The sequence below is a fragment of the Melanostigma gelatinosum genome (assembly GCF_949748355.1).
Source record: "Melanostigma gelatinosum genome assembly, chromosome: 16".
NCBI classification, from domain to species: Eukaryota; Metazoa; Chordata; class Actinopteri; order Perciformes; family Zoarcidae; genus Melanostigma; species Melanostigma gelatinosum.
In genome coordinates, this window is record NC_136649.1 from 16,893,281 (window position 1) to 16,919,182 (window position 25,902).

At 45.6% G+C, this 25,902-nt stretch overlaps 1 protein-coding gene across 1 annotated transcript in view; it reads right to left on the reverse strand.

Moving 5' to 3' along the window:
* Positions 1-4,769: 4,769 nt before the first annotated feature.
* kif26ab (kinesin family member 26Ab) overlaps positions 4,770-25,902 on the reverse strand; it is a gene marked incomplete at its 5' end in the record, with an annotated part of 64,979 nt that continues 43,846 nt past the window's right edge. Inside the window, 12 exons of the mRNA XM_079286450.1 lie at positions 4,770-5,449; positions 5,558-5,708; positions 6,018-6,041; positions 6,968-7,161; positions 7,840-11,080; positions 11,964-12,126; positions 12,482-12,641; positions 13,430-13,613; positions 14,510-14,772; positions 15,384-15,477; positions 16,461-16,673; positions 19,617-19,800. Coding sequence (XP_079142576.1) covers positions 5,268-5,449; positions 5,558-5,708; positions 6,018-6,041; positions 6,968-7,161; positions 7,840-11,080; positions 11,964-12,126; positions 12,482-12,641; positions 13,430-13,613; positions 14,510-14,772; positions 15,384-15,477; positions 16,461-16,673; positions 19,617-19,800 — 5,053 coding nt within the window. The 3' untranslated portion in view covers positions 4,770-5,267. The remainder of the gene's footprint in view (positions 5,450-5,557; positions 5,709-6,017; positions 6,042-6,967; positions 7,162-7,839; positions 11,081-11,963; positions 12,127-12,481; positions 12,642-13,429; positions 13,614-14,509; positions 14,773-15,383; positions 15,478-16,460; positions 16,674-19,616; positions 19,801-25,902) is intronic.

Consider the following 25,902-nt stretch of genomic DNA (forward strand, 5'->3'; position numbering starts at 1 on the left):
CTTTGAGACGAGGGAACCAGGACTACAAAACCGCTAACTAATTTTCTGGTTAAGGTCACATTCCTGCAGCACGTTATGTCAGGCAGACAATACTGGAAACAAAAAATGCAAGAGACGAAGAAAGGGAAAGATATCAATTGGATTGTGATTGCTTTTGGATGAAAAACTCACAGAGAGGAGTGAGTAGCATTCCAACACAGTCTCAAGTCTCATTGCTGGGTTGGGGTGAGGGGTGACTCCTGACTTCTCGTGAACTCATTTCTATTCTCATACAACATCCAACTCCCTCCTAATGATGAGAGCCCTGAGGCAAAGTAGGCTGGGACACACGGGACTGACTGTGCTCAGCAGCCACCAGACGTCTGCAGCAGCCCTCGCCAACTGTTACCACTCAGACACAGACTTCCTGTAGAGCAACGAGGTGCAGTCTGAGCCGACAGGATCTTGAGCGGTTTGTCAAAACAAGGCTTTTGCCGTCTGCCAAATCACTACAGGATGAAGACTAACTGAATAAAAAGATAGAATTTCCGACATTGCATTCGTCAGAATCGGGTGTAACGAGATTCCTCTGTACAGTAAACTGCCTGGAACTGTTATCACAAGAGTCAAAAAGAGCCTGAAAGCAAAAAAAAATAAAGAAATAAAATCACCCAAAGAATTTGATTTGAAACACAGTGACCAGCTGGTCTTGCAAGTCCGCCAAATTAACCTCTTATGCTTTTGATCAAAACAGAATTAACCGGGAGGAGGCAAGATGTTATTGCACAGCAGGGTCCACGTTCTAGCTGAACACACACACACACACGCACATACAGTATAATGCTCAACGGGACTCCATGTATCACACTGGGCAGAAGGCCCTCCTGTTATAGGGAGTAATTAATCACTCCGGACCTGCACCTTCTCTTTTTATGTCAGTTCCTATACATCAAACTCAAACACTTTAACAATTGTGCCAATTTGCTACTGCTGATTCAAGTAAGCAGAGACAACTATATGTTCTCCAACAAGGAGCAAGACGTCGTCCACAGAGTTTGTGCGATGTATACGGGTTTTAAACACTCCAACAAAAAACAGTCTTCAATGTCAACGTTTATCTGGCTACTGGGTCCAGCAGTCACTGCAACCTACAAATACAGTTGTTGACCATGTTCATCTCTTAATTTTATGTTTAAAATGACTACATAAGCACCTTAAAACAAAGATATAAAATGATATCATAGTGGAACTAGAAAAAGCATTTCCTGCTGAAAATGCGTTGGAATGCTGAAAACTGAAATTAATCGCAAAAACATTGCTGAAAATAGATATCCAATTCAAAAACAAATTGCAAAAAGCTTAATAATTCAAAAAGTTTAAAGATTACAAATATGAAAAGTCATATCACACCTCTCCTGAAAGAGCTGAACATTTTGATATTTGATAGCGGTGACATCACGCACTCTAAACTGCGCAATACACACCCATTATAAAGTCAGAAAAGGGCTGAAAAATCATAAATGTTAAATTGCTGCAGTTCAAAAAGTTTAAAAGATATCAAAAAGCTGAATCATGTTAGCAATAGTTGAGGGTTTTCCCAACATTTGAAAGTTGAAATGGTGTCTGTAGCTGAAAGTATGAGGAAGGTGAAGGATTTGAAAGTTGAAGAAGTTTAAGAGGATTTGAAAATCTTCTCCATAGAAACCCATTCAAAAAAGTTGCTAAAAGCTTAATAATTCATACCACACAAGAACACAATTAGTGGTTTATTGTTGGAATGCTTAACAGCATTCCAACAATAAAGATTCGAAGAACAATAGTTGGAACGCTGTTCAGTGAACAGCATTCCAACAAGAAACCACTAATTGTGTTCTTGTGTGGTATGAAGCTAATTAAACAAAATAGTCGGCACCCACTGTCACCTCTTTTTCATGAAAAGTGTAGCTGAATTACATGTGTGCAGCATAGGCTCACAGGTGTTTTCAATTATAGCTGGTTAGACCTCTGCATGGTTAAAGCTGCACAGAGCTATGCTCGCTTGGAGTCATGTAGGCCTACCAATACAGGGAATACAAATATAAGCCAGTTGGCTTGTTAGATCAACCACATAAAAAAAGAAAAAGACTCTTACCTCTAATGTTGTTGGTATTTACACGTTCAAACGGCTGCTGGTGGTCTTCGATTTGAAATAACGTTAACTATCTGCAATATCCGTCTGTCTCCGTGCAATGGTGGTGAATGATATGTAGTTCTGGTGCACATTCAAAACTGACATAATTACATGAAGAAAAAAAAAATCAACAGCGAGATTTCTTTCCTGGCACAAGTTCATCGCAATCCCACAGCAGACGCTGTGAACAGTATTTTAATAATCTAACAATTGGAATAAATTGGCCACCATTGCATTGGCGTGCTCAGGTGCATCAGGAGACTCAATCAACAGTCTGACACGCCCCCACAAAGTCTCAGAGAAGAGGTCAATCCGGTGGGGCAACGTTTGTTACAGGAACACTGAATCCTTAAACTGGCCATTTCGATATCAATTACTCAGCTGGTGTTACCTTTCTTCTTGAAGAGTAAATCCTTGATGAGTTAACTTAAATGGAGGCTATTAACAACAGCAAAACTATTCCGTATACAAAATCTCAACACAACTCGCGCAGTATAAATCGTATGCTCAGTAGTTCCCAATCACATGCATTTTTGCAAAAATATTTGTATTATTCCTCTGCTACCGGCTCGCGCATGCGCAGGGTGCATGAGAGGGTAGCGGCAGTAATATAAGCATTTCTCCGGATTTCCTTATATACTTTCATGTGTAGGTAAATACATGTCAATTTAGTGACAAATGTAGCCTTGTTGTTACTCTTGTTTGTCTAATGCATATACTATTATATACTTATATATATATATATATCTAATATCTAATATATATACTGTTATACAGACCTTTAAAACCTTACAATAAGCATTCATAATGGGACACTTTGTATTTCCTGTTGAAATGATTGTTCGTGCAGCAGCTGACAATAAACCTTAATTGGACCAAAGCTGTTGCCCTAGCAACAGAATGGGCAAGGTCTTCAGCCTATCGTGTTGTTTTATAATAAACAAATGGAAATCTTATGAGTTTAAAAATTGCATAAAGACCAAAAATGAAGGTGTGCAAAAGTAAGCAAGCTACACCAATGTCCGTATGTCAAATACTGGATTTTATGTCTTATATTATGTATGTATATGAGATTTGGAGCTGCCAAAAATATAAATGTAAATGTTTTGATTTCCTGAGAAGATTGCAGACAGAAAGATTGTTTGGCCCTTTTTTTCTTTGCAATGGTGTGGAGACAAACAAGCCCATGAATATAGAATGTGTGAACCAGGAAAAAACATTCAACTCTGATTCATCAGTAAGAAGAAACATTTTATTCACAGGTACTGTAAAAGTAAAACACAAGCTGCCGTATCATACATTTATATACACAGGGTTTGAAAATCCTATACAAAAACAAAGATATCCGAAAATATGGGTTTTGATATGAAATATGACCTCACATATAATTTCTTGGAAAAAAGGTCTTGGTTTGGTAATAGTTATTTCATTCATGAGCCTTACCCCACATAAGTGAAAATTGAAGTTATTGTAAAAAATTTGAATGGTAAAAATGGAGTAGAAATTATTCTTAAAAAATGATTAAAAAACCTCATGCAGCATCTTCAGAGAGGCCCTGAGAGAGTACATCAAGAAAACAAAGTCATATTTGTAACAGATATAGAAATCAAATATATTAAAATACAACAAAGCCAATTTGTTTTCCTCAACAATCATTTTCCCGATCATCTTTGTTCTCTCTGTGTCAGCCGTTTGATTCATAACAAGCACATTCTGGCAGCTACAAAGAGCTGATATCATGATTGATTTTCCTAAACCATGTCACGATCATTTGCTATTACTCACTGCATCATTTAACAGGAAACTAACAATTCTTGAGTCTACGAGTCTGGATCACCTTTGTTGATTTGCCTCTAAAAAAAATGAAAAAACAGGGGACAAAAGAGGCCAAACTGTGTTGCTGCCCTCAAGTCAGCATTGAGGTTCTTACAGTAGTTGCAGTAAATGTATTGGAATGCATAGAGCTGAGGCTTGGTAGCGCTTGAAAAAGTGTTGTACAAGAGGCCAGTAGACTTGTGCTATTTCATCTGTTCCTCTTTGTTTTACAGTGTATCGATAGCACCCAGTCCGAGTCCTTTCGGAGAGAAATTTGGCTCACTGATGAGCACCGCTATCAGTGTATCCAGTCACCATGCAATCCTCACAGGCTAGTGTAACAGGGAAGGTTAAGTCTCTCAGGGTTGCTTGACCACATATTCTATTGAGGCACCAGAGTGAGTGGCTGAATCAAGAATAATCACCCACTATCCATCACAGTGGCCCTCTGATTGATATGTTTTGGTGTAATCTCTCATTTTCAGTGAGATAAACACGGGCAAGGACAGCTTGAATAAGCCTTCCTTCCCCCCAACATAACTGCTGCTCTACCTTAGTGCATCCACTGAGACCCATTTCGATCAAGGCAACTGGAGAGAAAAACATTCACTCAACCCTGCTAGCTTTCACAGGCCAGCTGGCAGGCATTGAGTGACAACAGCAAATGCAGTCCTTGATGAGATAACATAGTCCAGTTTGAAAATCTAGAAAAACTACAGAACCAGAGAGTTCAAATAAGGCGCAAGAGGCTGAATGAACATGGATAAAATGCTGACTGAGGTTTGAAAAAAGAGAAAAGGCAAAGTCCGGGAGCGCAATAACATTAGCTTATTGCTTTTTTCTTTTTTCTTCTTTATTTTTTAACCTTGAAAGGATATTTGTACACACCACATAATCATATAAATACACTATACAATGCAATATAAAATATTTTTCTTAAAAGCAATATGTTCAGGGTTTGCAAAGGTATGCGTAGGATACCAGCACCGTATGAAAAATAATGACTCAAAACAAAACAATACAAAAGGCACTTCCAGGTGTTGTTCATTGACTCTTGAGTAAGTGATGGCCACTGCATTGGTGCTCACGTTTAATTTCTCTGCCATTAAAACATGTCCCGAACAACGAGGCACTGTAGCTGGGTGGTTGATATTTCCTCTGTTTTCATGCGAAGATCCACTCTCGTCTCATCTCTGTCACTTGTTGTTCCTCATTCCAGTGATATCTAAAGACCGAATGCTACATTTAATCATCCTTTTGTTTTCTCACTTCCTCACTTCTCCAACTCGACTTTCTTTTGTCCTCAGACTTCGACTTCACGCAGTCCCTCCTGAGCACCAGATTTTGGCATGCTGATGTCAAAGCAGGTCACCATCATGACACGGGACTTGCATAGATTGACACAGAACTCCAGTTCTTCTGTGGCCTGTGCCAAGGCCTCCAGGTACTCTGGAGACTCTTTATCCAAATTCTGGTCCACTTCAACTGATAAAAAAGGGGAAATTGAATATTTGGTTAAATGGTTTGTCATCAAATATGTTTTACATGTTTAGATATGAACTTACAGTAAAAGAACATTGAGCAGTCACTTACACTCTCCCATCCACTTGCTGGGGTCCATCATCAGTCGGGCCTTGGTGTCTTCAAGCTCCTCCATTAACACCTCGTACTTTGCCCTCAGTTCTCTCACTTGCTGTTGCCTTCTCTCCAGCATCTTCAGCTTACTGTTAAAATACAGCAGGCCCTGAGAGAAAAGGAGATTTGATTGTTTGATTACAGCTACTTCAAAAGTTCAGTTGACCGAAGTTGCTGAAAGTATAAAGTCAAAAAAGTTGAAACTGGCACAGCAAGTACAATCAATTAAAACCTCTTTTAAGTCTAAGAAGCCAAGTTCTGCTCTAAATAAAAAGGGAAAAAAATTGTTTCGCTTTTGTGATGTAAAAAATGATGTTTTCTCCACTGTGAGGTGAATAATAAACACGGTAATGTAACTACCGTAATACAGCCTGTGTTGCTAATCACGAAACCTCAGTCGCCCCGAATATTAACTCACCTTGTCAACATCCTGGAATGGTTGCTGAAGACAAGATTGGGGTAAACAGATACAACAAGTTAGAATGGTCAAAGAAGACAGCATATGAAGAGAATGAATAGCATATGAAACCAGTATCTTAATACACAGTAGACACACACTGTAGACACAAGCTACTGATGCGCATGCACAAGACTCCAATGCTAATCTTGAAATCGTAAAAAGCTATTTCGTCATTCAGGCAGTGATGGCTGGTAGAGAAAAATCTAACATCATTTTTTCCTAATTGAAAGTAAATCAAACCACCGTGAAGCTGATTTAATATCGTCTCTCAACAAATCCCTGTCTGGCTGCGGCAAACTTGTGGGAGCAGTTAATGATCCACAGAAGAGGAGTCGGCTATAAAAAAGCGATCAGGCGTCCAGTGATGAGTGCTAGCGCTGAGCTGATTTGGGCTGGTGTTGGGCGCCCCTGCATTCATCACACATTCTTTGAACGGCCTTCTCACATCATCTTTTTCATTTTACTCCCCCCACACATCACCATCGTCAGCAGTAAGCCGAGTCATCACTCATTTCTAAACCAATTAACCCTCGTCAGTAATTGCCTCCTGAACTCTTGACATTCCTTAGGAACACTGCCAAAATACCAAGCTCTGGGAATCTGAACGCAGACATTTAAACTCCGGGATTTGCCACTGAGCTGACTGAAGGTCAGACGTCTGAGACATAGCATTACTGTCTTGTTCTTCAAAAGGAAACTGGGAAGAAGTGAGCTAAGACATTCCCACAGTGCAAGTCAACGTGACACATCTTGAGCGTGCATGGCATCAATGTCGCACATGCAAAATACGGCTGAGGCTTAGCAAGAAGAGATTTAACGAGACCTTGACCCAGGCAAAACATTATCTTCAATGAGTTCAGCAAGCTGCACCACCATGTAAAACAAGTCAGGAGTGACCCTCTGCTCACCTCTGTGCTTTCCTCCAGACGCCGCCTCTGGAGCCGCTCCACATCATCGATCTCATACACCTTAATCTCAAAAGGCTCCTTTAGAGGCCCTGACATAGGTGGCAAGTCCACCCACTGGCCTGCTGTGGCCGCCTTCTTCCCCAGGGAAGAGGAGTCTGGCAGGGGTGCCGGGATGAGCCGTCTTCGCTGGAAGCCTACAAAGTCATGCATATGGGCAGAAAGGCACCAGTTGCATTGGTAACACACAACAGTTGTATTTGCTGGGATTCATGAATAAATATGTATGAGTCTCACTCTGAGACATAAAGGGATGAGAGGCCTTACAGAGGCTGGCAGAGTTGTGGTGATTGCATATTTATGAGGGTTTCAGGGTTAGCTATTCTGTATATACACAGCCCAATAATTCAAAAGGTTGGTTTAACGCACATGAATTCAAATGGTTTTATATATATATATATATATATATATACACACACACACAGGGCTACAAAAAACTGAACCAGGTCACTGCTGTTCATGTTCAATTCATCTTATTTGATCATCACACAGTTCGAAGTCGTCTTGTGTGAAACATTCATTATCATTTCCCCATATATGAATGAATAATGTATTCTGCTGATTCAGGGGGAGAGAAATGAAACACCAATCCGTGGATGTAATGAGAATGAATTCATAAAGTTAGAGCCGCTGTAAGGTTTAATTTCCTTTGAGAGGGCATTCATTCCTGGATGCTATTTCAATATGTGGAACTTCACGGGCAAGCACCGTTTGATACATCTCACATACAGTACACTGCTATTGTCAGTATAATATGTGTGAATATTACCTGCATTGATACGTGTAAAAGCCTAAAACCCAAATTAGTTTCTCACCATTTGCTCTCTTCTTGGGATACTTGGAGCTCCTTGTTCTGCCTGAAGATGACATGCCGCTCTCGCTCATGGAGTCGTGGGTCGAGGAAGCGCTGCCTGTGGCTTCGCTGTCACGGATCATGCTTTCATATCCGCTGCTGCCACCACTGTGGTAGAACAGAGCTGTGCGGCCCATAGCTGGGGGCAGCTCCCCGCTCAACACACTACTGTTGTCACTGCCATGGCCGCTGCTGTAGCGTTGAGGCCGCCTGGGTGCTGTAATCTTGCTGTACGGAGAGGGCAGCATGGCTACGGGGGATTTGTCATCACTCACATTCACACCGCTGTCATTCCCGCTGTCTGAATCTCCGGAGCCTCTCAGGTGTTTGCCTGATAGGTTGCCTGTCGCCAGTTCGCTCACACGGCTATTGGCAGCCCTCATGGCCTGCTTCGTGCCCATGATGGTTCCTCTCCCAGGCTTACTGCTGACAGCAGCAGTGGTTCGAGGAGCTGATGTCCGTCCTGATGGCGGGAGGTTGGCATTGGTATTTCTGGTCACGGGGGTGGCCAAAGATTTGGTGGAGGAGCTTAGGCCCTTGGAGTTGTTGACTGAGAGTGAGTGTGCCTTACTACCATTGACTGCTCCTAATGCTCTGGGATTTACAGAGGCTTTTACTTGACCAAGTTTGCCAATACTGCCTCCGCTTGGGGATGATGGGCAGGTAGCTATAGGAGAGCTGGATGAATTAGGAATACCAAATCTCGGAATGGTCCTGCTGGATTTGCTACTGCTGCTTCCCAGACTTGCCCCACTATTCTCCCTACTAAGCGCGGGTCTGGAACCCAATAAGGACAGGCTTTCACACCTTTCCAGGGACATTTGACTTCCATAATGCTGCCCAGCCTCTCCTCTCGGCCCTCTGGCCTTCAGGCTGGAGGTAACTTTGGCTGTGTTGAGGCTAGAGGTTTTGAAACTGGTAGAGTCCGCTCTGTGGCGTACCTCAAGCTCATCCTCTGATACAGCTGCCCTTGCCCCAAAGGCCCTTCCTGCTTCCCCATATGCTGACTTTAAGGCACTTTGGGGCAGCAGGATCTTAGTCTTGTGGTCAAGACTGGACTTTCGCACTGGAGGAGGGGGAGGTGAAGTGCAACCTGGTTTAGGGAGATTGCTCGTTTTCTGTGAGTTAGCCTTGTTGTTTTTCCCCAGGGATGAGTATTTAAGGCTTGTGGTAGAAGCAGTAATATTTTGGGTTCCCTTGTAGTCTGTGGAGGACTGGATGACGGGCACTGTTCCCAGGGTGGTGGCACCTCGTCTCAGCTGAGGCATTTTGCTGGGTGGATTCTTACTGGCTGACTTCTCACAGCCATCGACCACCCTCTGGGATGAGGTAGACCCCTGCACCTTGGGTGGGCGAGGTACACTGTTGCTGTTGTTGGATGTTTTGCTGGAAGGGATGCCACTGGGGGGATTTCGGAGAAATTTGCTGGTGCTGCTTGAGTCGGAAAACTGAGGCTCTGTGTGGTTGTCAACACGCTGCCAAGGATCCTCCTTCTTAGCCTCTTGCCTTGGTGGCTCTCTACTGCTGCTGCTACTGCTACTACTATGAGAGATGGATGAGGTAGGTTTTATCTTCCTGGGAAGACTGGAGTGGACAATGGAGGGGCCCTGTGGAAGTTGAGAGGAGCTAAGTGAGTGAGCTTTAGTTATTTTGGATGTCAATCTGAGTGAGCTTTTGGCTGATTCCGGAGATGCGGGGCACTTTGTCAAGGATAGTTTGCTTGACGCGGCACTATCACTGTCTAATTCCGAAAAACTAAATCCACTGTCATTTAAGGAGTTCTTGGCATCTCTTGGAGAGGACACACTGTGGAACATATCCAGGGAGTCAAAGTAAAAGGCAGCCTCTGGTCCCATGTGTTTGGCCTGTGGAAGGAAGACGTCTGTGGAATGAGCCCCTTCACTCTCCAAGGTGCAGACACTAACCTCACTCAGCCAAGAGCTGATAGATGAACCCCTACTATCTATACACTCCGCTGCTCCTTCCTGGAGGGGCGTGACCACTGCGATGTTCACCTCTGATCCTCCCACAGCCGACGTGTAGGCGTCAAATTCATCATTGATGCTGCTGATGATGCTGACAGGTCGGGAACCAGAGGCCAGGGCCTGAAGGGAGCAGTCACTGTTAAAGCTGATAATGCTGGATGGCCGACCATTATCTACAAAACCGCCAATAGACAGCTCCTCCACCACAGTGAAGACCAGCTCATCCTCTCCATTCAGCTCCACAGGCTGCTGCAAGGTCACAGTGGCTCTAAGGATGTCCCGATCCAGACATCTTTCCCTCAAGGTAGATCGCACCTGGCACACCTCCACCGGAGCTCTGAGCAGAGGGGAAGTGTAAGGATCCCTCCTTTTCACAGCCTGGTGGCTCATTCCTACAGGAGGCATTCTGGTGCTGGATCTTTCTTCATTGCTAGTATTTTCCTTGCTGGAGTCTCTCTGCTGGGAAGGAGGTGGGGCTGGCTTGGGCAAAGCTTTCTTGTTGAAGTACACCTTCTCCCTCACCACAGGCTCAGAATTAGGCCCTGGGGCAGTTGCTAGTTTGTTCGGGCTAACTCTGCTTTCTGAAACCAAGGCTTTCTCACCATCAGCGCTGGTTCTGTCTGATGGTATACATTGCGGATTGGCATTGTCCAGTTTAGATTTAGTAGTGGGGCTGCAAATCGGTTGTGTGGAAACAGATTTAGGGGATTGCTTGGGTGAGGTGCCCTCTTGGGTGTCAGAAATATTTGCAGCAGTCTTTGGTGAAATGGAGTCTTGGCTCTCAGATATGTCGGTCTTGGGGCTAGCCTGGCCTCGCTCGCCCTCTCCAACAAAGGCAGTGGGTTCTTCACTGCCATCTATACACTCCAGCCTCTCCTGCAGCTCAGCAAATGTGTTGCATTTAAAGAACTGGTCTCTCTGCATAGGGCCCTCTTTTGCAGATGTCTTTCTGTTCAGGGAGGGGATGATTGGAACAAAGGCAGGTGGGCCTTCATTGTCACTAAGCTCCCTGTCCGAGATTGCAGTTCCCCCAGGGCCCACATAAATGACAGTGTCACAAGACTGTTCACCACTGGATGAGTAGTCTGGGTCACTGAGCATGGAGGGCAGATCTGGGTCCAGGGCTACCGTCCGAGGGTGGAACGGCCTGAGGTGGGGTGGCCGGCGGATCCTCCCTTCCTCACAGGAACTTTCCCCTCCAGATGAACTGGATGCATACTGAAAAGCAGAGTTAAAGCAGAAAAGATAGTCTTTGGGGGTTTAAAAATGATCTCATTAGGGTGATGACAGTAATGTGATTCTATCTTACAATATTAATGTAACAATCTTCTTCTTTTTTTTTTTGCAAAACCATTTTAATCCTTATCATTTCTAGTAGATTCATTTCATAGTGAAATTTCATTGTGAAAATCAATCGTAGGGCAAATATTAATTCATATAACATTACCAGTCGATATTTATCTAAAGGTTAAAAGTGCACATCAATAGTCACACAGAAATTAACGTCAATAATACAAATTGCTGTATGTGGACTGCATTATAATCATGCCTGCGACCAATACCAAATAAATACATGCTGTCATTCCACCTAATTATCTGGAGCATATATTTCTCTAATCCGAGGGAATGCATGACACACTTCCTTGAGCAGTGGTATTGATTACACAATTATGCGTTGAGGAGCCGAGAAAAACTAGCTCTGAGTTACTGCACTAATAATCTTTCATTTGCAGAAGCATTCACACATTCATTTGCTTAATAGCTCCAAAATGACAGGAGGAAGAAAGATTTAGGGACGTGAGTCGTGGCATGAAATATGATGAATGCAATCAGAGTTGCACATGCACATTAGGAATGTAATTGCTGTAATAGCAACACTTAAATATAATGTTAAAATTAACAATTACTCTGCATTTATAGACAATGAACAACATTAAATGGAACACAGTTGATGCAGGAGTATTCATTTAAGTCGCTGAATGCCTACTTGTCAGAATGTAGCACTGGATATTAATTTACCACTTATTTAACAGTTTATTACTGCATATGTTTAACCATATTCATAAACCATAAACAAACCATGAGTAGTTTGTCAGTGTACCTTCGATTTCTTCTTCCTCATGCGATGGATGCGGGATGCCAGTTGGATCGTGGTGAGTGAGTCAGCGTAGTTGGCGGGGGAATCGGAGATGTGGGCGATCATGGTGGTTCTACAGTTGATGTTGCCAAGGGACTCCCTCAGCAACATTGTCAGCTTGCTGTCCCTACATGGTGCATTTACATTGTTGTTAGCAAACGGCAAGGTACTATTTAAAAGGGACAATAAAAGCTAGCTGACATGATTCCAGGAAGAGCCATTTTGAATTCTCTGAGCTGACAATTACTTCTGCGACGAGTCATTAATCTCTTCATACCTGTGTAACTATAATATAATCTTGTGCAACACTAGCGAAAGCTATTATACGAGGCAAACTAAACGAAATAAACTGTCACACAGCAAACTTGTAAGCCTGACGACACATGCAGCAACCTGCCTGAGACTACTACTTATAGACACAACTTCACAGAAGCTAAAACACAGTAAAAAAAAGACAGTAAAACTAATGGTGGTTTCCTTACCTGTAAGGTACATGTTTTGCTCCATTTGCCAAAGCCATGATGACATTTCCCAGTGCATTTAGAGACAGACACAAGCCTCCCCCTCCGTCTCTGCTTTTACTCAGGACTTTTTCACAGCTCCCCAGGTCGATGAGGTGCAGCCTGCTCCGTCCGCCTGACACTGTGCCAACAACAGAAGAAGAACCAGGTGAGCACAGCCCAGACACTCCCTCTCTGAAGTCAGTTCCTAATGCACAGTGCCATGATGACAGGAGCGGCACAGCTCAGCCCAGCCAAGACGGTTGTTTGTTAGAACTGTATGATTTATTCATGAGTAAGATTCCCACACTGAAGTAATCCAAATTGCAGCCTGACTGGTAACCGTCCACCAGATGTGTAACTGATGGTAACAAGGAGGCACGAATACATTCTCCTTCTACTGATTTAAAATACAGCACGAGGGAATCGGCTGTCATTGTAAAAATCACAGGGCTGCACATTGTTATGTGGGTGACTGATGTAATTGCTACTGTAGCAGCAACGCATTAAACTCCTGTCAGCAGGGCTTCAAATCTTCATTCACTCTTGATCAAAGCATGATACATGCATACAAACACATTTCTGTCTTGCAGAGACCAAAACCAATTCATTCATTAACACAGCAAATAAGGGACTTGTCTGATGTTCCATTCACACGTATACTTTTCTGCAATCTAGCTCACCAAATAAAACACCTTATGATTATTCAGTGTGAAAAGGAGGTCACCTTTGAATAGCTATAATTAGAGGAGGACATGTTTGAATAAATAATACTGCTCTTGAACTCATTTGCAACACACATGCTAGAAGATTTGTGTAGAAGCATTGGGAAATTGAACAATGACCATATAAGTGTATTGCATAAATGCGAGGTGGCAACTTGTTGGAACACTGCTAGAGTTGTAGATCAAGTAATCGAATGGTACTGACTTCCTCCCTTGCCGCTCTTCTCCATGCGGTACTGGTAAATGTGCAGCGTGAACAGCATGTGGGAGTTGCGGCGCTCCTCCTCCTCCACGTTGGGTCTGCTGGTGCTGCGTGCGGCGATGGCAGCATCCAGGAAGAGGGCCGCTTTCTCAGCCGTCGGGGCACGTAGCTCACTCTGATTCTGGAGCTGTGGGTGGAGGAAGAGAGAGAACAGGGTTAAGGTGAGCAAAGGAGACCACATAGGGCTTGGGAACGAGCACAGATGTGAAAAGGCCACTGGAGGAGAGATGGAAGAGAGAGAGAGAGAGAGAGAGAGGAGAGAGCCAGTTAATTGGACCCCGGAACACATTTCTTGCCCATTAGACTGAGTCTCGGGGGCGATTAAAACAGCAGATATGCACACAGAGGGAGGAGGATTAGGAGAGGTAATGGTGGAGCAGGAGGCAGGGGGCACTTCCCTCACCATGGATGTGATGATGGTTGCGGTGAGATACAGTAAGAGAGGAGGGGAAAGAGAAGAAGAGAGAGAGAGAGAGAAGGCAGGGGGCATCATGAAGGGAGCCCACACGTGGCTGTTGAGAAAAAGAGCAAGACGGAGCTTCACAGAAATGTACAGCCTTTGAAGTCAGAGTCCATACAGCTCCCCAAAAAAACAACATCTGACAGCAACACCTGTGAGTGCCTTCAAACCTACAGTCTTCCACCATCCCCCAATAGCACTTCTATTGTGCTGAAGAGGGCTAGCGCTAACACACGGGTAATAGATGCTGATGGATGCTGACAGGAGAGTCAATACAAAGGTAAGAAGAAAGCCATCAATAACACAGATGGGTTTGGTGGAGACAAAAGCAAGGATTTGAGAGGCGGGTAGGATAGAGCGAGGCGGCCTGGGAAGTCCTGAGCGATATAAAACACACACATACACACACATTAGAAGAAAAAGTTGAAAAATGTTGCGAGAGGAAGAGTTAGATCATAGACAGGAAAAGATCAATACTCAGACAGACTAAGACTGTATAACCCACAGAGAGAATGAAAGGATCATTGCACAAAGACAGAGTGGAGAGGTTGAATGCCTCTCACCTGAGTGCCACAGATGGGATCCTCTCTCAGATGGATGCCTGGGGACTGCCCCTCCTGCAGGCTTCCGGTGGACACCTCAGACAGCAAGTCCTTCAGCTCCTCATCTTTCCCAAAGATTTCCACCGCAGACACCCGGACAGAGAAGCGTGTGCCCGTCTTCTCTTTGCGCTCATTGATGAGCTTGAACAGCCAGGAAATGGCACAAGGCACAATGCCTAGGCTCTGAGTGGAGCTGTCTTTGCCAATCATGGTGTATGTCTTGCCTGGGGACATGTGAAAGAGAGAAGGGGGGGAGGGGGTGAAAATATTGCCTTGTGTCTGAAAGCCAGCTGCACTCACTATTTGCTCAAACTAAAATGACTTCTTTCATCAAGCTGTCTGGAGTGGGCAGGAAGTTGTCGAACAAATAGACACCAACGTTGGATATTTTCTGAGGGTTACTGTGTTTAACAACTGTGGATGAATAAAATGAATAACAGCTGATGTGAGGCTTATGTCCAGGAGGTAATATCCAGTACATGCAAAATAAAAAACTCGAATCCAAAGACCCATTCCAGAAGCAGTAATTGTGTGGAGAATTATACCTGGTGGAAACAGCAGCATGCGGAGAGCAAGCCCTTCAGCCTAAGAGCCCAGGCCAATTACTAAGATTTGAATTACAGACTGAGCCCTGAAGCCTGGATGCAGCACTTTCCCCCTCACCCTCCTCCACAGACTCACTAACCATCCTTTCCTCCACTCTCCAATTCCTTGACTCACCCCAGTGCACCGCTAAGCCAATTGTGGACATCAACTGCTGCTAACAAAGAGCAATGAGAATTGTCTTCACCGAACAAAGGCTCCTGTCTAATCTCTTGCCAGTGGAGGAGCTTACCGAGCTTGACTTGGCCGAAGCAGAAGATGCAGCCGTCTGCACCGTTCACCACAGACTGGATGACCTCGGCTACCGTCCCTGAGCACACCTCAGCCTGTGGAAAAACACACAGAGAGACACACAGGCACAGAACAATGAATCCAAAACAATATCCGATGAACTAAACAATTATTTGGCATTCGTTATACCAAAATCACATTATTGGTTTCACTATTTTTCATCACTCAAGAGTATGTGTGTGTGTGTGTTCATGCTCGTTTGTGTGTGCTGCTCATTTTTGCAATCTGTTTCAGCATGGGTCCTCTGGGGCAAGCCTCCTGCAGCAGAGGCCCCTTCCCATACATCACACTGCAAACAAGGCCTCTAACAGCAGAACAGCTTGCTGTTACTGTTAGCCACCAGCAGTGCTGTCCCAGCGGCACAATCTAGCAGCTTGGCCTCAGCTCTGCAACAGCAACATTTAGGCTTCAGCAGCAACTTACTTCGGAAAATACTTGCTCCTATTAGGTGGTTTGATAGAAGATCTAAGGCTCTCTTCGCTACAGAGACACAATACTCTCTCATCTGCTCTCTTAGCTGTTTAGAGTTTACTGCACCACGGGGAATAAAGTACTGGACCTCGGATTTTTTAGGTAGAAATAAAGATCCGGTCATTCCATTAAAAGACTATGGTGTCAGACTAGGTCTGCTCCTGGATGAAATGCTCCCAAGCCAGTATATAGTAAACATGTATCTGACCTTCGTCTTTGATCTCAGTGGGTATGCCTGCTGTGGGCTGCAGAGGGCTGAGGTTACATATCGCTGTTCTATGAAAGGAGAGGTTAGATATAACTGTGGTGGATTCAAATCATTCCTCAGAGGGCTTAAAAGGCCAGCTGTTAGGCCCACACTGGTAAGAATGCCCTCTGACCCAAGACAGGCATTTTTTCTCTAAGCCCTTGGCCACACCCTGCCAGCATGAAGACATCCATTTGCCCTTGAGAGGCTCAATTCCCACACAACACCTTAAAAAAAAACACATATGTTGTACACACACACAAACACACATGTAGTACACAACCCCTGCCCGGCCCTTACTTGTGAGGCATCCTGGGTAAAAACAGCATCGAAGGCGAATATCTTTGGGACGGCCACAGTGGCGGATCTCCTGTGTCCTGAACTGGAGTGTGGGCTGGATGCTGGGTCGTAGAGCGTCAGCTGCTTTTTCCTGCTGTCCACTTTCAAGAAGGACTGTGACTCTGAGGAGTCTGCAGTCTCCAGAGATGGACAGATACGCATCATCACTTTCACCTAAACCACAGAGTGAGACAGATAGGCAAAAAAGAAAAAGGAAACAAAAGTGTGGATTAGAAAGTGAGAAAGCATAAAACATGGAAAAACTGTGCAGAGGGACTCAGCAGAGAGAAGTAAGAATGCATTTTCCGGCTTCAGCACAGAGAAGGGACAAATCTCAGGCTAAGCTTAAAATATTTTACGAACAGTGCACTATCAGAGGAAAGAGGAGAAATATATGGTATTCTGAATTCTGAATATAGGTTTTCGGCAGGGCCAGATCATGGTGCCGTGGGACCCTATAACCACCCAGGGGCCTGGTGCTGTGTGCACTGAGGGCCCTGGACTTCCCCTCGGCATCGTGCACGACCTCAGGCTTGGTGGCACTGGCCCCTCCTGCCCAGTCCATAAGCAGGCATGGTTATAGGTAACCAAACACAGCCTGGCTCAGCATTGTGCATTGACATCACATCCACCATGTCAGAGTTGATGGACATCGACAGTTGCCATGGAAACACCCAGTCTCACATTGACTGGGGAGCCCGATGGGTCAACACGTCGCCTAATGGTGTCAGTGAAAGGCAGCAAGGAGCGTATTGAAAGTCGCAGCAGAAAGTGGTGGAACTGAATGCGTGCGAGTGTGCGAGGTGCCACGCTGGGGGATTATCCCTCTAGCGGGATTGTTTTTCTGGACAAGGAGCTGCTCACCAGCATGGGAGTGCGGGAGCATATGGCCCCCCCTCGTATTCCACCGACTCACTCTTCCTCCTTCTCCTCTCCCTCCCCTCTGTTGCCTGGAAAATGGCAGATCCACATGAAGAGCCTCAAAACCTACGCTGTTGCATTCTGGGGCTTGACATTCATAAAGTGTTCCTGACAGTCTAAAACGCATTCCACAGGTCACAGTACATGCTCATCATGCCCGCATGTTACGCTAAAAAAGGATGCCGGCTCGTATCTGAAAGTGTTCGGCAGTGCTCTGACAAGCCCACTCGTGTCTAACATCATTGCCATGGTTACAGAAGTGAGGTCATTCTGCCAGTTGTGTCGAGTGGCACCTCTTACGAACAATAGAATTTAAATTTCACCATTTCCTGCCTCTACCATGCTGTACTGTGTTTGTGTGGTCTGTGCGGGTGTGGTCTCGCTTGTGCATGTCAGACTGTTTGACACCTCCTTTTACAATCCCCTTCTTTTGTAATTCCACAATCTGACGGTCAGAAATACCCCTCGACTATATCCCCAAAGTCACGGCAGAAATATGTCTGTGACTGACGGGAGACATACACGGCTCTTGGGATATGAATAGCAGTCTTTTGGAGTCCCTGTCAGCCCCCTGAGTGTTTCGTGTTACGCCTGGCATAATAGCAGTGTAGCTGTACAGCTTCTATATCCTACACGTATATGTGATAGGGAACTCAATCCGGAGCCATTTCAAAGCTTCTTGAAAAAGTACCCATGATGCTTCTCAGGCATTGAAATAAAAACCTTAGAATAAAGCTAACTCTCCCTTCCCTTTTTGACAGAGGACTATTTCACTCAGCCTGGGACTCTCCATCTTCTTCACGCCTACACAAAAGGCCCATTCTTCCCACGACTAGAATATAAATATTGCTACAGACTCAGGCTCCAGCATTCTGAAACAATGTCACTGGAAATCCCTTTCTTTCAATGAGTGAATTCATCTTGCATTCTGCAGGCCAAGTGCAAACTGCCTCTGTACTCCGCAGGGGGCCGTTATCGTGACTGACGTGTGCATATGTTGAGTAAATTACTATTGCTATGACATTTAAACTGGGCTTCCACACATGACTGCTGAGTCTCTGTCGACAAGACAGAGGCTACCAGGCGAGCTAATGTCTCAGTTATATTTATGTTGGCAGGGATCAGATACTGGAGGCCACAGAGGATTGGCTACAGTATTTTCACACCTCGGACTCCGTGCTAATGGCCCTGCTTCCCTGTCCCTTGGTCCCCCACAAAAGCCATTAGTGTGGCTTGGCATTCCTCCACCCACTCAACTGTCTATGCCTGAAAGAACTGTGTCGAGGTCAAAAGTGGAAACGTGGAAGTGACCCACATACATGGAAAGAAGACGTTCACCTAAATCTTAGGTTGAATATGAAACAGACGCAGGCATAATCAAAAACATGTAGGCTACTGAAAATGTCATTGAAACTGTGATTCAACAAGCAAAGGAGAGACAGAGACAAATGATCAAAGCACTTTGATGCGTTTGCTTTACAATAAGAAAACCTGAGAATCTGGCCTGACAGGCTTGAAACAATGTCATAAATCTTGATTCCCCCTTTAAAACCAGCCCCTTTAGCTGCACAGATGTATAGTATACCTCAGGTCTGGGCTTGAGGAGGCTTGTTAATAACAGGTTCATGAAGTCCTTGTGTCAGTGGGAGATTTACAATATGTGGCAAAAGCTCAACCGTCTGGATACCTGGCAACAGAAGCGAGCACTTCCTATCCAGGTGGGATCTAATCTTGTTGGGCGACTTCTTCTGCTTTAGAAATACAGGACGCCAGCTCAGACAAACAATACCCGATAAACCACCAAGGAAGAGCGACGTGTTTATACAGCTTCGTTTAATGACTGCCCTATTGCTGCCAGCCTGACTTTCATCAGCGCACACTGTACCTAACATGGAATTAGAAATCCTGCTGTTCAACGTGACCGCACATTTGTGGATTATAGTTTTGCTGTCTTTCTGTATTCAGACGGAGGAACACTGGTCTCACAAACTGCATGAATTCATGACATTCCAGGAGGCTTATCTGACTAGATCTGCATGGACTGGACCAGACGGCACGCTGCCTGTGGACCAGTGTGTCGCCACCCTGCATTCCCCCCTTCAAATGGGGGTCTATGTGTGTCTGTATGTTTGTGTGCGTGTGTGTGTGTGTGTGTGGCATTCAGCTTTGAGTACACTGATACAGGTCTGTTCTCACCTTTCCCATCCCTGGGTTCTCTTTCACTTTGGACACGGCTCGGAGCAGGCATGGCGGGGCAGGGGGCGGCGAGACCTGCAAGATGCCACTGAAGTTGGTGGGGTAAATGGAGGGCTCCTGTGGGTGGAGGAGTGAGGGCTGGTGCTTCTTCCGCTTAGAGGACAGATTCAGCTTCTGAGCGGCCCTGGAAAAAAACAACAACAACAAAAACGCCTTGAGGTGGAAGCTAAACTTTAAAAAACACCATTCCATACAGTTTGTTCATAAGCAAATCATTATTTTCTCATGTAATATTTTGTACCCAGCCAAGAGCTTTTGTAAGGGTGCTGCAAAGCCTTTAGAAATCCCAGCTGAAACTGTAACATAAAGGTCAACAAGCTCCTTTTAGTTTCCCTAAAGAAAACAAAGTCAGCAGGAGAGCTACGCAGTGCCACCACTCCCGACCATTCCCAACTGCTCCTTCTTCCAACTCCCACCTCAAACTCCCCTACCAAGAAAAAGAATGCTTCAGCCCTCCACTTCAACTAGAGCACGTAGAGTGCTCTTATACCTCAATTTTTGCAACAGAAACTGCAAATCCATTAAGATAAATGATTACCAGGCAACTCTCTGTGCCTGTAAGGGATCAAACATAGGCTGTCATAGCAGGAAGGCATGGTATACGCACGCCTTCATCGTGATCAAACACAAAACAATTGCTGTAGACATGACAGGCGAAGACTACTAACACACTGCCCTCTGGGATACAGTCATGTCTATCTCTGTTACTAAAGCTGAGCAATTATGAGACAGTGTTCACCCATCATTGAAGGCAAAGCTGGAGCATGTACTGTTGGGAGTTTTGATCATTTAAATTATACAATAAACTGGCCAACACCAGCAGTTGAGAGGCAGGCTGGTAAACCCAACCGTCTACTTTCCTTGAGCAGTTCTGCTGCGCTGGCATCGAACGGAACCCTCTTCTGTAACTGAATCCAGCTTTTTGACAGTCCTCTAATTAAAATCCACTGTCATCCTGTCCTCTTGCCTCCAAAAGTCAGTGCTAACGAGACACGTATTGGTCACAGGGCCAACTGAGTCCGGCACGTGCAACTCCTTTCTGACTGAACTCCTGTACCTCAAAGGACAGCACCAATATCTCTGCACCGCCTCAGGCCAGACTTAGAGTGGTTCCAGGCATGGCATCGCCCTGGATCAGCTAACACCATTCCTCTGCTGGAAATTCAAGGTCAGGAAGGAAAGTAATACTCCAAGGAAATTCAAATGCACTCAAATGGTTTTCAACTCGGGCAGTCGGATTTCAGAGCAATGCAGGGAAGACAAAGACGCCGTTGTCAACGTGAAGGTATGACTGGCACAGGGAATGAAAAACAATTTGGAGTGTGAGATTAAAAGATGACAAATCTGCAGCGCATGGGATTTTAGGAGAAGTAGAAGAAGCAGAGCATGTGCAAGAGCAGAAAAGGGCAGAACCCTGTGTGTCCTGGTGAGCAGCAGTCTTCTAATGGGCCAGTCTGAGCTCATTAGTCCTGCTCTGGGCTCCTCTGGACAGGACTGGGTGGGCTGCTGCCAAAAACACAAACCCCCTTCCCTTACCTTTTCCTGCGTCCCGGAATGACAACAGGGCCCCCCTCGTCTCCTCAACCCTCCCCTCTCTACTGTACGCCCCCTGCAGCGACAGCCCAAGAGCACAATCAGGGAACACACTGCCAGCTGATGGAATAATTATTGCATCCAAGAGGGCTACAGAAGAAGGCTCTCCCCGGGGAGCTGCCTATGTGTGATAGCATGCGAGACGGATCGTGTGACTGAAAAATAAAAAGGAGATGGAATAGATGAATGTGAGACGGAGAGAAAGGGGAAACTACACCAGGGTACACGTGGCTGTGTGAGACTGTGTGTGTGTGTGTGTGTGTGTATGCGCATTTATGAGAGGTATCCAAAACACATTCATTCAAGATACATGTACCCCGTCACTCCGTCTCTGTCTCACTCGGTCTCTCTCACCTCATTCTGTCTCTTCTCTCTTGCAGCGGAGAGACAAATCAAGCATCACGAGTCACCACGAAGGGGAAGAAAAGAGGCTACTATCCTGTACTGATTTATAATCGCCTCGACCAGTGAGGAGCGCTCACAACCCAAAGCTCAGCTGGTAACCTTGAGGTTTATTTCATGCTGCACAATGACGACCAGTGCACGTGCTCTTCAATGGAAGGTGAGAAGAAGAAAAAAGGAGGATATTGCTGGATTTCTTTTTCACCACAACCAAAAGTACAAAGGGAAATTAATTGCTTGTCACTTTCTCTCTCTCTCTCTCTCTCTCTCCCTCCCTCCTTCTCTCTTCCTTCTCGCTGGCTTGCCCAACTACATGAGCAGTCAATGGAAAATAGGCGGTGAGGACAGGCTCCCATTTCTTCGCCCCACAACAGCTTGTCCACCTGTTCACTCCCAATCTCCATGCTAATGAAGCCGTTTCCCTACACAAGTTAGTCTAAAAGGAGCAACTGTGCCTCAGATATCAGTTAGTGTTCAGTTAGTACACAATATCCAAACACTGCATATGCTCTGCTGAGTGCTATACATATTACAGACTGAACCACGGGTTTGTTTGAACATGCACCAGTAAAAGAAAATGCTGCAATGGTGTACTTACAGCTCTTTCCAATCCATTATCTGGTTTATGCCTATAGTCAAAAAACAGACAACTGATAGAGTTCAACTTTGCCGTCCATTTCTGTGTTGTCACTGTTCTCCATTACTTGCACATTTGACACGCCGGCACAGTGGCCCGAGACCAGAACGAGGCGGGGCTGCTCACTAGTTGGGGCACAGGGGTCCTCTTTGCTCCGATCGCAATCATCGAGGTTCCACTTGATTTCACAGCGGTTTGTAAGAAGCCGGGGGGGCCGAGGGAGAACCAGGAGGAGGAGGCGTGGGCGTCATAGTAACTAAATGGAACAAGCGGCAGGTGGGGGAGAGCGGAGGTCGGCAGACAGGATGAGTACCCTGCAGGAGGTTCACAGTGAGCAGTGCAGGTAGTCCAGAGAGCTTTGGAGGAGGAGGTAAGGAGAAGGTCAGGATGAGGAGGAGCACAGCCTCTGATCGTACGCCGCTAAAGAACCTCGAACTCTTTCCATGCCTCTTCCACCAGAAAAAGTTCAGCGTCAGTTCGGAGATGCAAAAACCCAGCAAAAGCTCGCTCTCCAACTTTCCACTCCCTCTTTCACATCCAATTCTGCATTCATCCCACAGGCTGCATGGCTGTCTCTCATTTAGTAAATCCACGGTGCTGCGTCTGCTGTGAGTGGCTGCAGGTCCTGATGCCCAGCTCCTTCCCAGAGCCTCTGCTGCTTACAGGCAAGAGGAGGGGCAGAGAATAAGCACGCTTGGCTGAGCTGGAAGATTTCCTTGGGTGGCTGAGAATGAGGAGAATTCCTACTCCTGTTCCGCCTCTCGGTCCTTCTCCTGCTATCGGAGAAATGCTGGCAGCTGTCCTGCCGGGTCTCTCTCTCTCTCCCTGCTTCTCTCTCTCTCTCACACACACACACACACTCCCTCCTCTCTCCCTGCCACCGTCCTCTCTCTCTCTCACACACACACACACACACTCCCTCCTCTCTCTCTCTTTCTTTCCTCAGCCCAGCCCCTTTTCCCTCCGATTGCCAGACGAGGTGTCAGCGCTCGATTGCTGGCTGCTCGCGGCGCAATTTGTGAGTATTCTCTTTCTCTCTCTACCCGCGCACACACACACACACACACTCTGTCTCACACAAGCCCCAACACACACACGTATGCCCCCCACCACACGTCACATGAATACTTAATGCATACAGGAGCCGTCTCTTCTTTTAGGGTCGCACACTTCAAACAGATTTGGTTAGTATGCCTACAGTGCATGCATGCATGAGCACGAGTGTGTACGTGTGTGCGTGCGGCTAGTGAGTGTACACTTGCACATTTGTATATATATATTTTTGCCTCTGTTGAGGGATGGAATTAGCCAGATGAATGAGAGTGTTATTAATCACAAGGAGTGGCACACAGATAAGGAAGGATATACTTAAGAGCAGAAAGATGGATTGCCTGAATGAGCGATGCTCTGATTCAATTGGAAAGCTGAGAGAGATTAAAAAAAAAGAGTGAGCGCGAGGGAGAGAGGGAGAGAGGACAAACAATGAACAGATGACATCTTAGAAAGACAGATTTATGCTGGCTAGTGAGAGAGAGAGTGCAGTCAGTCAATGGTCAAGGGTAAAAAGGGGAATGAAAGCATGCGAGTGGGCGAGCGCCGGGGCGAGAGTGCCCTGTATTCCCTCGGCTGCCAATTTACCAGTAAGCCCTCTCAGCCCCCGACCAGCCAGCCTTGTTTGAAAGGCTGCTGCTTTGGCTGCAGAGTGCCTACTACAACATATCGGCAGACAGAGTGGGTGTGAGACTCGCCAGATGAAAGTAAATTCAACACAAACCCACAGCCAGCGCTCTCTGCCTCTCGCCCTCTGACACGGTGCCCCTCGTGTGAACTCTGCCGGTTTATCAATTTTGGGGGCAAAAGAAAAAAGCAGAAAAATAAAACCCACCGCTGCCTACCTAGAGAGCACAGTATACGGTAGTAATGAAGCTGTTTGATATATCACATAACCTTTATCTCCCTCCTTGCCACAGCACGCTTACCTCAGATTTTCTGCAGTGTGTCCAAATGAATTCGCCTGAGGTGGGCTTATTTTAAAGAGCAAGAACCTGAAGCTTTGCCACGTGCTACTTTTACACTGAATCCCTTTGAGCCATGACTAGCGACAGTCGATGAGTACGGGACAATACTAATGTGGACATTGGTCACCCTGACAGTGCGACCAGTCATTATTCTCACGCTCATTGCTGCCCTTATTGTGATTTCAAGTGTTATATATCAACCTTTCAGCTCTATCACTGTCTCCTTCTGAACAGACCTCAGGGACAGATAATGATTGTAATATATATATATGTAGATGAGCCAAAGCAAGACAGATGTAAAAATCAAGGGTCGTTTGGAATAAAAGGTCTCCTGGTTCCTTTGTTCAAGAAAAGACATTTAGAGTCCATCCTTACCTATAAAGGGATTGACAGTGAGGGAGGAGAGGAGGTCAATGACCAGAGAACAGGCAGAGTTTGCCCGCTGCTTCAGAAGCTTCACTTAGGCCAGCTGTCAATAATCACTCCAGCCCTGTTTTCAAGCTCTGTCAAATGAACAAGAGAAATTCCTCTTCCCCAGAGAATCATTAGCTGGCGCATCCATTTGCTTGTTTGTGCACATTTGTCTCTGTTCTCCAGGCCGGCTGTACACCTCTTTAGGTTGCCCCTTTTCTGTGGCTAATTATCATGTTTGCCACATTTACTATCCGTGACATTTTCTTTCTGTGCTTCTCCTTTATTTACCCTCTGCAGACAAGATAAGGCTACTCTGACCATTCATGCAGGGATCAGATCAGTGGGTCCGATATCAGACTGCGTTACCTCCTACCTTCCCACAGTGAATCTGCTTCACACTGCTGCTGATTAGCAGGTCGGCGTAGCTCTTCATGAATGGAAGTGGGAATACTGGGCTCCAGCCTGCAATGCTAATGACTACAGCACAATGAGTCAGGCTGGCACGCTGCTGGAGACATTCAGAATGGATCACGGACTCTGTAGTAGAGGCATTTGTGAGATTTCTAGACCGGATGCTGCATGGAGCCATGTTGTTGAGTGCTGGAGACACTGGCAAGTCCAAAATGCCATATCAGCAGATGGTCATGATTGATTGGGCTGGATGTGTGTTGGTCTATCAGGTGAGGCGCTATGTTTTTGAGTCATATAATAATAATCAATAGGAAACATCCCCAGAGCTAAAATCAGTACACACTGTCTTATTGATGGGCTGCCCTTGACGCGATCAAACAGCCCTGTGCCCCGAAGGTGTGTAGGGGGGATAACATAAATCTACCTGAGCTGTTGAAAGAAATCCAGACTTAGTTCAGTTAAATTAAGAGCACCAGACTAATGATCAGCCTCCACAGTGCAGAAACACATTTCCGCATGATTCGCTAAATTTGGTTTGGATTAGCATCTCTGCGCTGGCCTCTCTGGCTGCGGTCCAGGTTCACCCGCAGCCTGACCAAGCCGCAGCTTAGCTTCAGTGGTGATTAAGCGCCTATGACATCAGCCTGTGATGACACACACACAGATTCATGTGGAGCACAGACAAGGGGAGATGATGTCATACTCTGCCAGCCAGCACGAGAAGGCCCACCCAAGACAAGATCTACTAGCG